Raw genomic sequence first — 17,704 nt, 5'->3', positions numbered from 1 at the left:
TTACCTGAACACAACACATGAATCAGCATCAGTTTTATTATCCCAAACCACACCAATGATTGGAGAAGCAACGAAACCGTTGTAGCGTTCATCGCCAACGGTCTGACAAGTCCCGTTGTGCCATGTCGGAGCATGTCGTTGCATTGCATCGCAAGTGATTCAATTCAAATGAGCTTTATTGACAAACACATCTGAGTGATCTGAGTGATCTGTCTAACAGTAGAATATCTGTACAATGAAACTATGACTATACACTATAGAGTGCTATGTCTATACATAAAATGCTGTCTAAATTACAGAAGTTTAGCCTTTGCATATGCCTGTAAGTTCGTCGAGGCTAGGGCAAGTGCTACGGCAAGTGCTACAGGCCAAGATGGAGTGTGAAGAGGCGTTTTCAGACTACGGCGGAAGATTGGGAGTGAGTCTGGAGTTCTTTTTATTTTTTCTATAATTTTTATCCCATGATTTTGTAACCCATTTATCACCCCTGTGTCAATTATCTAATGTGATCCTGGGCTCTCACCTCCGCCAACCTGGGGAGAGCAACGGACTTGAACTCATGCTTCCTTCATGCATGAGTGTCCAATTCGCTCCTTTGCACCTGACAGGGGGGAGTTTTCCTGGTTGGACGTAGCGTGTGGAAGGAACACGTTATTCCAAACAGTTCCTTTCCCCTCCATCAGGCGCCCCGGCTGGCCAGGGGGAGGCAGTTTAGAGACAAGGATTACTGCATGTTTTTTGTGAGGGTACCTACCCTAGGGGACACGGGGAGAACATGCAAACTCCACACAGAAAGGCCCTTTCACCAACCCCGCCTCGGGTATGGGCACTGATGGCGCGGAGGAGAGGACACGCCGCCAGCGCCCACAGCGTCCCGAGCGGGAATCGAACCCAAGACATTCTAGCTGTGAGGCGACAGCACTACCAACTGTGCCACCGTGCCCAGAGTCTGGAGTTCTGATGGCAATGGGACATGCATTCCATATGGTTTTGGAGCCAGTCTGGGACGTGTGGAGCGTTGTCCCGGCTGTTTTAGTGAAGGTTCTGCCAGTCTCCCTGTGTTGGCTGTGAGTGAGTGCGAGTTAGCTACTGTATGTACATTTTGTCTTCATTATCATTGTATGGTTTGGCATGCATGTAGTTTTGGATTTATTTGATGCCTAATCATAGAAATGACAGCCAGAGCTGTGTGTTCAGAGGAGAACAGGCCAGTTGTCACTTGTCAGGGAGATAGCGTGTCTCATGATGTGTGGCATGATTTATAATAAACTTTAAATGGACCTTCAATTCTCTAATGGCTTTAGAAGGAAGCAAAGACAGATTCTAATGATGGAAACATGGTGAAAGACTAAAGAGTCTCTCTCTCTCTCTCTCTCTCTCTCTCTCTCTCTCTCTCTCTCTCTATCTGTGTCCATTCTTTGCTAATCTATGGCGGAACGGCTGTGAGTACGAGTATAATCTCTCAAGGTTGAAGAGCCGAGAGGAGAAGAGAGGCAAGGTTGCAAATAAATAATGGCAAATGTGGAAGAGGAGAGGAGAGGAGAGGAGAGGAGAGGAGAGGAGAGCAGAGGAGAGCAGAGGAGAGGAGGAGAGGAGAGGAGAGGAGAGGAGAGGAGAGGAGAGGAGAGGAGAGGAGAGGAGCAGTGATGTCAGAAGGAGAAATGAGAGTGAGGAGGTTGCCATGGTTTCGGTTGTGCAATATCTCACTGTGTGTATGTGTGCACGTGTGCGCGCCTGTGTGTGTGTGTGTGTGTGTGTGTGTGTGTGTGTGTGTGTGTGTGTGTGTGTGTGTGTGTGTGTGTGTGTGTGTGTGTGTGTGTGTGTGTACATGCACGTGTGGTCTCTGGTTCAGTGTGATAAGCCATCCCCATTGACACTTCCGGACCCGTATGACACATGTCACCAGAGGCAACACGCACGCACGCACGGTAGACTGGCAGAAACAACTGACTGCCCTCACAGGGGGTGGAAGCGGATGAGACAAGCTCACTCGCACTGCATCACATAGACACTTGCATACTCACGCGCACACACACGCACGCACGTACACACCAAAACGCATACACTGAATCGGCCTTTAATCGTGTCCCAACATGCATGATGGCCTTGAATTGTTTCATAGATGCCCCTTTTCATTTTCCTCGCCCCTGATCCCAGTTCCCACAGTAAAATGCAGTTAGAATGGAGCTAGTTGTCTTCATTCTAATGCAGGTATTTTTAGTAGATGCAAATGTATTAATTTATTTTTTTCACACATTCTCACAAATGCACCGTTTGTCACCCTCGAGCTGCCGTTCATACAGAACCCAGCGGTAGAGTTCTCAATGGGCTTGAAACTGAAGGTTCCATCACTAAAATCTGGTATTTTTTAACCAATGCCATCTCATCAAGAGTGAAATTCACCCGAACACCTGCCTGTAAAAAAAACAGGGATGTGGGCAGGGAAACAAACCTACCTCCTATGATGTCACTGAGCATATTAATTCATATTAATATGTATATAAATAAAAAATGCCGTAATTAAACCATGGTGAATTACCATGATACCACATTATTGCAGTATAATTACAATTACCCGCCCAGCTGTGCAGTTGTACAAAGCGGATTAATACTAGCTCTGTGATGGTGAATGTCCCTTTGCCTTTGCTTCCAGCCGTATACCGTTACATATAAGTGCACATTGCGCGTCTAGGTTTCTAGTTTCAAGCTAACTATTTCCATAGACAACACCTTGGTAACTTTGGTTTCGACAGCCAAGAAGTTGTCCTGTCCAGTCAGCTCTCATTCAAACCACTCTCGATCCTGTAGGTCTACACTCTATAACATTCCGATAATTAGACCTTTCCTCACCCAGGAGTCAGCCCAGCTCCTTATCCAGACATTAGTCATCAAACCTTGACTATTGTAACTCCCTCCTTACTGGCCTACTGCCATGCACACTTAAGTCTCTCCAATTAGAATGCCGCAGCTCGCTTGGTCTTCAACCAGCCAAAATTCTCACATGTCTCTTCTTCGCTCCATATCCGGTGGCGCTGCTCAGTGGTGACCCGGGCTCTAGTGCTGCTGCTGCATCAAGTGCTTTTTATTGTTTTTATTGGTGTATGTTCTCAGCATTCTTTGTACAAACAGTTAAGAGAAAACAGGGCTAACTCAGTTCCCCTTTCTGGGACGCTGTTCTCAGCTGTCAGCAACAGTGTTGCGAGGTGAGCTAGCTAACTGAGCTCCTTGAGTTAGTTGGGGGCTAGGCTAACCATAAGGAACAGACTTAGCCCGCCTGCGGGAACTACTATTCTGGAGCCATGGCGGCACTGTGGACGCTGCTTGTGTTGTTCTTCATTTGCACCCCATTCGACTGGTATCACCCCATATAATCGGCGAAATCATCCGTTATCAGCATGTTTGAATGGGGCCAGAATGTCCATACTGGCATCCTCACTGTTCAGTATGTCATTATCTGCGATTGTAGCATTGTCATTATCACTGATGTCCTGACGGAGGCGTGCCGTGTCTGGTGGCCGTGAGCTATGTGAGGCACCGCCGAGCGAGGCGCTAGCCGAGCGAGTCGCCGTGCCGAGCGTTGCGAAGGCCACCAGACCCGACTCAGCGCCGTTCGAGTTACGTCCTGATAGACAGAGAATAGTATATATTAGTAGCTCCTAGTTCCATCATGCACCAAAATGACACGTCCACCAGGGGGAAACCTTGACCAGGCTATGTGGTGAGGATGCCAGTATGGACATTCTGGCCCCATTCAAACGTGCTGATAACAGATGATTTCGCCGATTATATGGGGTGATACCAGTCGAATCGGCTGTCATTTGGGAACTCCTGTGCACAAGTGGGCTTGAAACAATTCCCACAAACACATCAGTGCTCCGTGCCTACACGAGAGAGGCCCTGCTCGCCCTCCGGTCTAATGGGAAATACACCACCAGCGAACCTCCCTGAGGCCGTCACCAGCAGCTCTGCCAGGGGAGCCAGACTGAGGAAGAGGGGAAGGATAGGTGGCGTCAGACAAGACGGGGAAACAAGCCCCCGCTGCCCTCGATCATCTTGAGAAACGTTCGGTCGCTTCGAGGCAAAATGGATGAGCTCCGCTTACACACAAGATTTAGCCATGAGTAGGCTACCGGGAGGCTAATATCTTGGTGTTTACCGAAACGTGGCTACGAGAGGATATACCGAACTCCATGCTGGAGCTGGAGGGCTTCTCATCAACTCGGGCCGATCAGGAGGCTACGTCTTGGAAGTCCAGAGGAGGAGGACTCAGTGTTTATGTGAGTAACAGTTGGTGTAGCCAATATACGATCAGAGAAAAGTACTGTGTCCCGGACCTTGAACTGCTTTGTCTCTCTATGAGACTGTTCTACCTTCCGAGGGAATTCTGTAATATTGTTATCTGTGCAGCCTATGTACCGCCTAGTGCTAATGCAGCCAGAGCTGCAAATAGACTAGCAGACTGTGTACACTCACAAATGCAACGTACTCCTGGAGCTCCTATCTTCTTACTTGGGGACCTAAACCACTGTAGACTGGAGTCAGCCTTACCTGGGTTTCACCAGTATGCCAAATGTGGTACAAGGAAAAAAATGTGCTAGACAAATGTTATGGTAACATCAAAAATGCGTACAGAGCCAAGGCTCTCCCTCCTCTTGCTAACTCAGATCATTTGACTGTTCAGCTCATGCCTACAGTCATTAGCAGTAATAATACAAACTATTTAATAGTCACACAATAACAAAAAGTATTTAATAGTCATTAACACAATAATAAAACTACTCTTTGTGCAGCTTTCCTTCACACTGTAGGCTATCAGTCTTTTATCGGGGACGGGGGGTAGGCCAACTCTCCCCCCGTCCATGGGAATTTCATTAACACTGAACATGTGCTATAGCCTAGCGGCTATATTATTATATAGTACGATATAAAAATAGAATACATTTGTCTCAGCTTCATTCGCTATGGCCTATTATCATTCTCATCCATTGAACTGTCCAAACCCTTTTTAACATCCGTAAATGAGTAATTCCTCTCTGTCAGTGACTGTGACGGTATGGATTACCATTAAACTAACCGTGGAAATGGCTTTCATTAATGCCAGTACAAACACACACACACACACGCACGCACGCGCACACACACACACACACACACACACACACACACACACACACACACACAAGTCTCATGAGGAGAATGAGACTAGCAGGACACTGACAAAGACATCAAGAACTGCAAGCCAGCAAAGTAGTGCTGTGGGAACCAACACGACGCAGGAGCGCAAAGCATCAACGAGCTGGCCAGATGTATGGAGAACCGGGATGACTGGAAGCGACGATGTAGGGCTCATCTGAGGACCACCCAGAGAGACAAAGTCTCATTGTATTCTCACTTTTTATTCTGTGTTTAGATGGAGGCGCAACAAAGCTATCTTTTAAGATGAATAATTTTGATTGTTTTCTGTCTTAGTATACATACTGTATCGGTTGATGATGCTGCGTGTTTGGTCGTGTAAACTAATTTACATTTTTTATTTGTTTTATTTTTGTTTTGATTTGTTTATCTTGTCTATCCTGGTTTTATATTACATTTTTGTGCGCATACATAATGTCTATGCTTGTTTTTTCTGTCTATTTGTAAAAAAGTCCAAATAAAGTGCTGATCATAAAAGAAAGATGGAGGCGCAACAGAGATTGAGCACACTGTATACAGTGTGCATGCCAAGTGGCAAGTGGATTCTTCAACACTGCAGCTCTAGGCCAAGCTTGAATTATCCTCTTTCAATCTGCCAAGCTCATAAAAATCCACCGTAGTCCGTAGACATGTTATGAGCTACTTTCTGTCAAGAAATTCTGTGCAGGTGATTATTTTGTTATTATTATTTTGATTATTAAGTGTTGAGTTTGGAAGCACTCGTTTTTATTAACGGGTCGCGCTGCTGCCTCCTGCATTATGTGCAAATTCGAAACAGGTGGTACGCAGGGCCGTTCAGTGACAATGATGAGCGCTTCCAAACTCACAGCTTCCAAACACTTAGAAAAAGAATGACCTGCACATCATTTATTGACAGAAAGTAGCTCATAACATGTCTACCGTGGATTTTTACTAAACAAAAGCTTGGCAGATTGAAAGAGGATAATTCAAGCTTGGCCTAGAGCTGAAATGTTGGTGAGTTTAACATTGTTTAATACAAGCAGATCGCAAAAGCAAATTGGATGAGTGGGGAGTCAATGGAGGGTATTGCAACTAGATTCATCCCAACAAATTGCGAGTTGCAAATTGAGGCTAATATACAGTTCACTAGTTGGAATGAACACACCATTGTGGAAGGTTTAAATATTTTATTGAATGAATGAATTAAATGATGAGGAGGAGAGTGGGGGGAGCGGGGCGTGGGTTCCGGGGGGGGGGGGGGGGGGGGGGGGGGGTCGCCGACCCTGGAGTCTTTGGGGAGGGGGTACACGTGAAGGCGTGATCGCCAAAAGGAAGACGGGCGACCACTAGGCCAGGGAGTTGTGGGCCTGTTGGATGTCGTGGAGGGAGGAGCGGATGTAGGTCAGGTAGGCTTGGGGGGACCATCTGCCGAGCAAGCGGACGGTGTGGTCCTGGAGGCCTCGGCTGGCGGCGGTGGAGGCGGCGCCGATGCGGAAAGAGTGGCCGGAGAAGTTCTCCGATGAGTAGCCTGAGATGGTGAGGATTTGGCAGAGGTGGAGGAGGAACCAGCATCGGGTGGCGACGGTTCCGTGTTCGTTGGTGAAGAGGGGATCCAGTGGGAGAGCGTGCTGGGATTGTCTGAGGCGGACGAGGTTGACCAGGGATTCGAAAGGACTGGTGGGGGAGTCGATGCGGAAGAGGTAGATGGAGATTGGGCGATGCTGGGAGGACTTGCTTTGTTTCAGGGTGAAGACCAGCATGTCGTGGTCGTGGGAGGTTATGTCAGAGAGGCAGGGGTGGATAGTGGGGTCGAAGTTCTGGTTGGCAGCCGTGAACTCCGAACAACGGAGGAAGCCGTAGAAGGCCAGGAGGAACATGGATTTGAGGGTGGAGTTGAGGGTTTGGTTGGCGTAGCCGGACCGGATGGTGTGGATGCAGGAGGCCAGGATCTCTATGGTGAGGGGGAGGCGCCGGGGAGGAAGCCGCGGTTCGCCACGCTGTAAGCCTTTGAGTTGGAGGATGATTTGGGGGTGCTGGGTGAATGGATGGGGCGAACCGGTTAGGAGCTTGGTGAAGAAGCTGATCCCGCAAAGGTAGACTCTGATCGCGGAGGAGCGGGTGGAGAGGGCAGAGGCGCTGTGGCTGATGTAGGCGGAGAGGGAGAGGAGATTGAGGGAAGGGAAAGGGAGGTTGTGGGAGGTGGAAGGACTGGAAGTTGTTCCAAGCTGTCCGGTAGGATGAGAGGGTGGAGTCGGCTACGCTCTGCAGGATGGAGCACTGGGACTGGAGAATGAGGTGGTGTTCTAGGGGAAGATGATGTCTGAAAACTGAGGGACCGGGACAGGAAGAGGATCGGATTGTGGGGCCAAGGTCTTGAATTTCTGAAAGAGAAAGCGGGAAAGGGAGTCAGCGATGGCGTTGTGGTGGCCAGGGACATGGGCAGCACAGAGGAGAAACTGGTGGGTGACGGAGAGCCAGGTTAGGCGGCGCAGGAGGGACATGACGGGGAGTGAGGAGCAGCAGCCTTTGTTGACTATGTGGACCACGGCCTGGTTGTCTGTATGGATGAGGATGCTCTTGCTGGTCCACTCGGAGCCCCACAGCGATTGAGCTTGTCGGGGGGTATGGAGGCTTGGAACGAGACCGTGTCCAAGGTGATGCCCAGGAACTCGAGGGAGGTGGAGGGGCCCTCTGTCTTCTCTTGGGTGAGGGGGACGCCGAGGTTATTGAAGACGGAGGTGAGTGTGGTGAGGCCGGAGGCGGGGGGTGCGTGAGGGAGAGTGACGACCAGGTTCGTAAGGATCCAGCAGAGAGCCTCTTGCAGCCGAAGGTGAGGCGGACGGCAAAATAGTATGCGTCCTGACAGAAAACCCCAAAAAGGTGCCAACGGTCAGGGTGAAGGGGGAGGACTTTGAACGCTGCAGTGATGTCGGCTTTGGCCAGCCAGGCGCCTTCGCCGGCGAGCCGGATTAGGTTGATGGCGCCGTCGATGGTGGCGTACTGCATGGAGAAGGGGGGGCTGGGGATGAGGCTGTTGATGCTGGGGGTGGAGGTGCCGTGGGGGGAGGAGAGGTCAAGGATGATCCTCTTTTTTCCAGAATACTTCGGGGTGGCAATGCCTAGGGGGCTGATGCGGTAGGTGGGGAAGGGTGGGGTGGAAAATGGGCCGATCATGAAACCCACTTCCTTGTTGAGCAGGGAAGTGACGGAGTCGGGGTCGGTGAGGGCGGACTGGAGGTTTTGGCAGGTGTGGGTGTTGGTGGGGAGGGTGACGAGGCCGGGGGAGAAGCCATAGTTCAGGCCTCCGAGGAGGAAGCAGGCGGTTGCGGGGTCTGGGTGGCGTGGGCGGAGATGGGTGTACCGATAGTCAGCTGGGTTTGAAGGGATTGGTGGGGTGTTGGGGGCAGGTGGAGCGGGCATGGGCGCCCCCGCAGTGGGTGCAGACGTGGAGGAGTCTGCAGACTGCCGCGACGCACCCTGCTTCATTGAAGTTGTTACAAATGGCTGCGGTTCCGCAATACAGGACGAGGCGGCCGCGTCTGTCGAGGGAGTTTTGGGAAGCTGGGTAGGGTTGGGGGCGGGGCGCCGATGGCGAGGAGGGAGGGGGTCCGGGAGTTGGTTTGTTGGTGGTGGGTTTGGCGGCGGGGGGGCGGCATGGACGCACTGGCTGGCGGGATGGGTGGGGTTGCCGCATAGGTTGCAGGCGATGGCGAGCCTTCCTGCAAAAATGCGGCAGTAGAGCTCCAGGTCCAGTTGGCCCCAATATGTGGCCGTGTTGAGCTGGTGGAGCCTGGCTGCGGCGGTGGTGGAAAATTGGCGGTGGTACTCTAGGTCGAGGATCACCGTGTGGTAGTTGTCCAGCTCCTGGCGCCGAGCTGGGTAGGCAGAGCAAATTACGACTCGGAAAATGGAGAAAGCCAGGCCGAACTCGGCGACGGTAAGGATGGCGGAGCATGAGGGGGTGGGGTTGCGGAGCTGAATGGAGATGTCTCCGCATTCGATGATGCTGGATTCGGAGTTGGTGGTGGAGGGGCGGAGGAGGGTGGCTAGGTCAATGTCGTTACCTAGGAGGATCTGGTTGCGGAGGGCGGCGCCGATGTTATGGGGGTTCCTGGCGGGGGCGTTGGGCGGGGCGACCGCCGAGGTAGCTGTGGAAAGAGAGAAAGGGGGAGGGCGGGGGGGAGGGGGTAGGAGGGGTCGGAAAGGACGCTATTTCAACTGCCAACGCCTGCATTCCATTTCCAACTAATTCAACCATTATGTTTGGCTGGTTAACTTGGAATTTGTTTACTATGTTGATAAGATAATAGGAATAGGAATACAATGATTATTATCCATGATGAGGGATGTTATTGAATGGTCGGTTAGACCCGACCGACATTTCCTTTCCTTGGAGCGAGAATGCTTGCCGATGCGATTCCAAATAAGAATTACAGTGTTTGAAATCATTCCACCCCGATGGACCTACCGAACCTCTAAATGTTTTGTCAGTCAAAAGATAACTGTTGTCTGTAAACTTTTCTGCAAGCGACCAGTGGAACTGCACTTTCATTTTTTCTCTCTCTCCCTCTCTCGCGGAGGCATGTAAATTTGGCATGTAAACTTGGATTCATGAAGAATCCAAGTAACTGCCGGTGAGGTATGCGGAAGTGCATTTTAGATAACGCTGTAGGGTTATCTTTGTGGCGGTGATGCGTCATATGACTTGATCTATCCTATGGTGTATATAAACCGTGCTGCATAAACCTTCTGCTGCGGGGACACTTAGTGAGTGTGTGTGTGTGTGTGTGTGTGTGTGTGTGTGCACGCGATATAACCTACTGGTACTACAGTATACTATGCTCTATTAGGCTACTTATTGTTCCAGGCTCATGCAGACCCACCAGCAATAAACTGCATCAGTTTAGAAGACATTCTTTGGTATTCAAAAAAAATCACACCCGTGCAAACTGAGCGGTGCAGTGTGCGTGAGTGCGTGCGTGCGTACGTGCGTGTTTTTAGGCTGCTCAACAGTGCCACTTGTTTTTCATCAAATCCGGATCAAGATGCTGATCTAATGCAGCACCGAGTCCTGCTTTTATCTCTGATATCGCGTGCGTGCGTGCGTGTGTTTACACATTGATTCAAATCTAATTTCCTGTTCAGCAGGTTGTTGACTATAGAGCATATAGCTAGTGTGACGCTCACCGTCTCCCTGGCAACGCAGCGGGCCCACGGTTAGCTCCGCCTCCGAGCCCGGCCGGTTGGTGTCGCCCACGGTAACCTGGATGACTGGCAGGTGGTCCTCGTACAGCAGCAGGCCAGAGTCCTCTCTCCTGGACCAATAAGAACAGAGTGAGGTTTACTTTGGTATCACCTGTAGTAATTCCAAGAGTAAACAAAGAAGCATTCTTCTACACTGGTTTAACCCATATAAAAACTAAGCTACGATGACTAAAACTAAGACTAAATATACCCACAATTCCGTCACCAAATAAAAACTATAGACTGAAATGTCTGACAGAGACTATAGTGGACTAAATGACAAGTATAACTAAATGACAAGTCATTGTATGCTTGGTTGCGTGATGAAAATAGTCGCAGACGCGCAGTGTAAATTGTAAAATCAGGCATTGCGACGCCATCAAGGCCTGCAAAAATGCATCTTTGTCAACAAAAACCAGCTGTAGATTTAGTCGACTGAAATCATATGATATTTAGTCGACTAAAACTAGACTAACACATTTCAGATGACTGAAAAGACCATGCATGAAAATAAAATCAAAATATGCTGTCAAAATCAACACTGCAGTACTAGCCACTGTGTAAAGTGTCTACTGTACACAGTGTAATGTTTAGTGTATTTATTAGATGTGTAAAGACAATACATTGAACTGTGAGGACATACAGTAAAGATGTGACCGCAGGTTAAACAACGTATCAATAATTCATCCAACAGTATGATCCTCTGTCCCTCCCTGGAGAGAAATGGACGCTGGAATGTAGAAATTAAGGAAAACGTTTTGAAATGCATGCTGGGATAGATTTTTGGGTGCTTGGGTGGATGGATGCTCAAGTAACTCATTACGCAAAGCTTATGTGTACGCACGCACGCACGCACGCACACACGCACGCACACACACACTCGAATGCATTGGAACATGAATTGACAGTCTACTAAAGCGCAGACTTTCAACTGGGGACGAGATCTGATCCGAGTTATTGCAGGACTCTTTGTTCAAAATGCATCTGATGGTTATTTTTGAGGGGCGAGAGCCCGTCCTATGTCCAGATTTTGGTGTATGTAACACAAACACAAACATTAACTGTCATTGAATGGACAATTTGGAGTGTTTGTGTCAGCACAAACATTGATGACAAAGGTGAGGATGCAAATTCTGAATGGAATTAGATGATGTATGATGATGTACGATGATAAGAGCGCCCCTCACTTCACACAGGTGTGATTTTTGAGGGGTGCTAGCCCCTCCTACAGTATATATAGCTTTTGGAGAAATTAGGTCATATGTGCCTCAAATATGACTGAACACAAACATTAAATGCCATTGACAATGAAGGGAAAATGTATTTAGACGAGCAAATCGGCTAACCAATCACATTTGTTCATGAGATGATGTATGATGATGTATAATGATAGCGCCCCTCACCTGTTTTGATGAATTGAACAAGGTGGACCCTCTTGTAAAGAAGTGTAATGCTTTATTGGGTCGTCCACTCACAGTTAACAGTTTTTGTATTGAGTTGTACTGTAATTCTGCAAAATGTTGCTTCAATCAATCAATCAATCAAAAAAACCTCACACGGGTGTGATTTTAGCCCCTCCTATATACAGGTTTAACGTTTGTCTTTAGTTAAATGTTTGTTTTGTAAACGCATTGACAATGAAGGGAACATTTACGTGTAAAATAGCTCGAACCAGTGCTGATTATTTCGTTAGGACCCGCTACAGTGGTGTTCGATACGAACTTAACCGGGATGTGGAAACCTCTACTTCAATGTTCTACGAGTTGCTTAGCCATTAGCCAGTTATTCTGTCTCATCTAGAAGACTCGTACCCAAGGTAATACAAGCCATTCAAGGTATATGGGTTGTAAAGCCAGATACCTTGATTCGTATATGTTGACCTGTTGGAGATACCGCGTGCGTTGCCTGGAATCAGGTTTAGAAGCCATGGGAGCCGCCTTTTATGCTGTGCAAGTCTAGTGTTACGATGATGTCACCACAGTGTATATCCATCTTTGGAGTTTCTACATTAATCTGATGTCAGCGCTGGATATCGCTGTTGTCTCCATATATGGGACTATGGGTTATCCCATATATGGAACTCTAAGTGAAAGCCTTCGCAACATACGTCATGTGTCATTTACGTCATATTGTCTCTTTATTGTTAACTTTTATATCCATGCTGCATCTTATCACACTTGACATGAACGAGGCTGTTGCATGCAGACAATTAGAGCAAGTGTGTGTGCTGTGTGCGTGTGCGTGCGTGCATGTGTGCGTGCGCGTGCGTGTCCTAGTTAGACTCACCATGTGTTGAGGTCTGCGTCACAGTTACAGTCATATTTGGGCTCCGTACAGTTCCTGTCGATGCCACAGGCACATTTCTGGACGCCCGGCCCGGAACCCCCCCAGTAGAAGTGTTTCTCACCGCCCCGACCGACCCACCACGTGAAGGGGCTTCCATCTGTTGAGACAATAGAGGGTATGCACGTGACGTGGGGGGGCAGGGGGGGGCAGGGGGGGTGGATATCGCGCCCTCATTACAATTTACTCATCAGACGCTCTTAATCCAGAGTGATTTACAGTAACCAAGAACAACACAAAGCAATACATCAAATACATAGAAATACATCAAGGATCATAAGTAAGCTAAGAACCTAACATCTGTCTAACAGCATAATGTCTATACAATGAAACTATAAACATTGTCTACATAAAATGCTATCTAAATTACATAAGTTGAGCCTTTGCATATATGCCTGTAAGGTTGTCGAGGCTAGGGCAAGTAAGATGGAGTCTGAAGAGTTGGGTTTTCAGACTACGGTGGAAGATTGGGAGTGAGTCTGCAGTTCTGGTTGTAATGGGAAGTGCATTCCATCGTTTTGGAGACACACACACACGCACACCCACACGCACACGCACACACACGCTTGGTGTATAGCTCGGCCATCAAGCACATTTCAACAACAAGGTAATTGAAGGTGTTTTACACAACACAAGTAAGCACTAATCAGTGGTGGAAAAAATATTTATTTTGTACTTATACAAAATAAATATGAATTGCAGATGTTTACTCGTAACATATTATTTCTACATTGCAGTACTGTATTGATACTTTACCTTAGGTAATACATGTGAGTAGTTCCCCCTCATGTCTCTGTGGTTGTGTCTAATCTCATGTTCTTGGTTAGCACAAGGTTTCCGTGTAACTCTAAATATCCATTATCTCTTCTCGTGAATCATAATCACACCTTCACTCCACTGCTCCCCATGCACCTATACCGTCCTACATATGGAAAGACTGTGTGGAGCCTGCGGAATCCACCACTCCCGAATGAAGTGTCTGGTGCTGGGAATCTGGTGCAACGCAGGTCCTGCAGGTGACCCTGGTGAGAGCAGGAGAGGACCTGCTGAGACGTAGGAGGTGCCCGGCCAGGAGTCAACCCACAGTGCATAGTCCCTCCACACGCCGGATGGCCCGCCCGGTACCTGCCGGATGACCCGCCCAGTACCGGCAGAGAAGTTCTGGAGCAGCGGATTGTGTGTCCCTTGTTTTTTCCTCAGACTTGATCACCCCGGCTAGGTCACCCGAGTGAGGGGTATGATGTCCCAGTTGCATCCTAGCAATGTTTTTTGTAGTTCTTCTTATATGTGACTAGACTTATATATGACTTATACTGTATAGACTTACATATGACTATACAGACTTATATATGACTTATATAGACTTACTTATATGTGACTATATAGACTTAAATATGACTTATATAGACTTATATAGACTTATATTATGACTTATATAGACTTATTTATGAGTTATATAGACTTATTTATGACTTATATATTTGACGTGTATAGACTTATACAGACTTATATGACTTATATACTTGTATATGACTTATACAGACTTATATATGACTTATATAGACTTACTTATATGTGACTATATAGACTTATGTGACTTATATAGACTTATATATGAATAATTAAATGGAAGGATCAATGACTAGGTCACTCATATATAGTATTGATTGATTTATTGATTGATTGATGTCACACTCACAGTATGTAGAATTGGTACATTTCAAATGAAAGCACAAGTCAATACAAAAACTGCTACGAGGGTAAAAGTATAAAAAGCCTTGTTTACATCAGGGTCCTCCATTTTCAATTCATCGGAACATATACACTTCAGTGTACAGTATTGGATAAAATGGGTGGGTGGAGACAGGGGGGCAGTTTTGATTTGCAGTAATATGTTTAGAACTGTTGTGCCCAGCAGGCCATAAGTGCCTTTCTGCCTGGGACATTTTTATTGTCCACAGCATTAGTATGCTTAATGACAGGCTTGCAAAGTGTATAGAAAGCAATCATGGGTACTTTATACATTTATACGTTTACATGCGTGCACACGCATGCACGCACGCATGCACGCACGCACACACGCACGCGTGTGCACACACACACACACACACACACACACACACACACACACACACACACACACACACACACACACACACTGATAGACAAGAGAGCCATCGTAAATGACAAAAGTGTGGGCAGAAAACCATAAACCGAAGGGTCATCTCAATGACAGGGGAGAGAGAGAGAGAGAGAGAGAGAGAGAGAGAGAGAACATAAGTCACATTTAGTGCTGTTTTCCCTCAGGTCAATGTGTGCGTGCGTGCGTGCGTGCGTGCGTGCGTGCGCGCGCGCGTGCGTGCGCCCGTGCGCGCGTGCGCCCGTGCGTGCGAACATATGTCCCATTTAGTGCTAGAGTTCTCTCAGGTTGAGGCAGATGAACAGATTGTCATCAGGATGACAATGACTTCTTTCACTCATCCATCACACACACACACACACACACACACACACACACACACGCACACGCACACGATGATGAGTTCACAAGGCATTAGAATGGATTGGTTATACAGGGCTTCAATCAGCATGCAGTGGGTGGTGATCTCTTGTCTGTTAAAGGATCGTTTTTGAGCGGTGCCTCCGCTCCATTACGCAGCTATGTGTGTCCCTATACGTGCATGTATGTGTGTCTGTCTCTGTGTCCGAGCACGGAAAGCTGCAACGCGGTAACTCTGTCATTTCTCAACCGTTTCGGACGTGGGAAGGCTCACCGGAAATGGGCCGGCCACCTGGGCACGTCTCTATGTTTATCGGCCATAAAAAAAAACGGTATCGGATCGGTCTCAAAATAATCCTGATTATTTTCACCGATGATGCAATAATAATGTGACCGTCAATGGCTTTGTACTCATTCAGTAGTCATTCAGTAGTGGAAACAGACACTTGATAAAAAGAGTATACCAGTAGGCTATTGTTTTGATTAATTGAATAATTTATTAACAGGCTTTGGGTCAAGCCCCTAGGCTTGTTTCCATTGTGGTATAATATCGGAATAATCAGTCAGAATCAGTATTGGCAGATATGTCCCTGCGAATAATCAGAGATCAGATATCGGTCATAATTTCATAATCGTGCACCCCTAGTTGTCATCCAAGTTTAATAGCGGTACAGGTATTCATATTTTCTTCATATTTTTCCTGCTACTTTTCGTCCATGGGCGCTTAAAAAAAAGATTGGATGAAACAGTGTTGAGACATACTGAGTACTGACTGTCACCACTACAAAGAAACATCCAAACATTCATCAACCACTACATCCCCTCTGGACTAACATTCATCACATCCTCTGGCCTAAAAGCATCAGTAACAAAGAACTGAGGCAGCAAACTGGGTTTAGGAAGAGATCCTCCCACAGCTTTGCACACAGAGAGCTCATATTCTCCTATAACACTATATAAGACTATCTCTGAAGTAGAAACCACCCCTGAGGGGAACATGAAGACAGGCTGACCACCAAACAACCCAGGATGGGATCTGGAGTGTATTTCTGTATAGCATGCAGGTCATGTGTTTCTGCAGTGCATTCTGAACAATCTAGCCTCTTTCTGAGCTTGGTGAGATTGAGGGGGGGGATCTTAGAGAGGGGGGGGGGGGGGGGGGGGGCTGCTCCACTCCATTGGTCACAGCCTCCATCAGAGGAGGAGAGCACGGGATGATCTCTGACTCTCCTCTGTGTCTCGTTCTTCCCCTTGTGTCCCTTTCTGATCTCACTCACAGTGAGAGGGTTGAGCAGCTCTGCTCCGTTCACAACACACAGACGCATAGCGGGCGAGAACACACATCTTATTTACTTACTTTGTCTCTTTAGTGCATGTCGTGTCTCATGCATTCACTGTTTTAATCTAAACCTTTTTCTTCTCTGATTCCTCAAGACGTGCTCCCTCCCTATTGTGGGTATTGATCTCCCGACCTCCATCTTCTGACTTTCTCTCTTTCAAATCCGACCCCCCTGAATAGACCTTCCTCTAAATCCCTTCACCTGGCCCATATAGCCAATGTTATTTTGAACATGCACGCACACACACACAGACACACACACACACACACACACACACACACACACACACACACACACACACACACACACACACACACACACACACACACACACACACACACACACACACAACTCATTTCATTTGCAACATTAATAGGATATAGGATTACCAGGATAATGCGATGGTGTCTATGAACCAGCGACAAATTAGACGAGTCCAGAAAACAGTTGGCGGGTGCATACAGCTGAAATCTATACAGAACTGAGGCAGCAAGCTGGTTTAGGAAGAGATCCTCCCACATATGTTGTTGTTGAACACGTACACAACAACATCTGTTGTTGTTGAACACATACACAACAACATATGTTGTTAAACACATACACAACAACATCTGTTGTTGTTGAACACATACACAACAACATATGTTGTTGTTGAACACATACACAACAACAACTGTTGTTAAACACATACACAACAACATCTGTTGTTGTTGAACACATACACAACAACATATGTTGTTGTTAAACACATACACAACAACAGCTGTTGTTGTTGAACACGTACACAACAACATCTGTTGTTGTTGAACACATACACAGCTGAACTTCAGGAAAGTTACACGACTCAATGACCCAGGTGATGGCATTAATACTAATCAATTAATACTAGTCACCGTAAGCTTAAGGTTCAGATCATAATATAGTCTTAAGGCCTTTTCAAACACGGCGACTGACACGCCTAGTAATTCATTTTAAATGAGAGGCATTCGTTTATTTTGGAAGCGCAGAGTTGAGGGGTGATTACGCGCGTATTTTCAGGAGGTATTTTTTGAGGCAGCAAGCTGGTTTAGGAAGAGATCCTCCCACATATGTTGTTGTTGAACACGTACACAACAACATCTGT

General features: G+C 47.3%; 1 protein-coding gene across 1 annotated transcript in view; it reads right to left on the bottom strand.

The window, feature by feature from the left end:
• LOC306921383 (contactin-associated protein-like 2) overlaps positions 1-17,704 on the bottom strand; it is a gene marked incomplete at both ends in the record, with an annotated part of 178,455 nt that overhangs the window by 34,933 nt on the left and 125,818 nt on the right. The window contains 2 exons of the mRNA XM_079498492.1: positions 10,342-10,469; positions 12,685-12,841. Of these exons, the coding sequence (XP_079354618.1) occupies positions 10,342-10,469; positions 12,685-12,841 (285 nt within the window). The remainder of the gene's footprint in view (positions 1-10,341; positions 10,470-12,684; positions 12,842-17,704) is intronic.

The sequence above is a fragment of the Electrona antarctica genome (genome assembly GCF_951216825.1).
Source record: "Electrona antarctica genome assembly, chromosome: 4".
NCBI classification, from domain to species: Eukaryota; Metazoa; Chordata; class Actinopteri; order Myctophiformes; family Myctophidae; genus Electrona; species Electrona antarctica.
The sequence above is the reverse complement of the archived record's forward strand: the minus strand, read 5'-3'. Positions and strand labels throughout refer to the sequence as shown.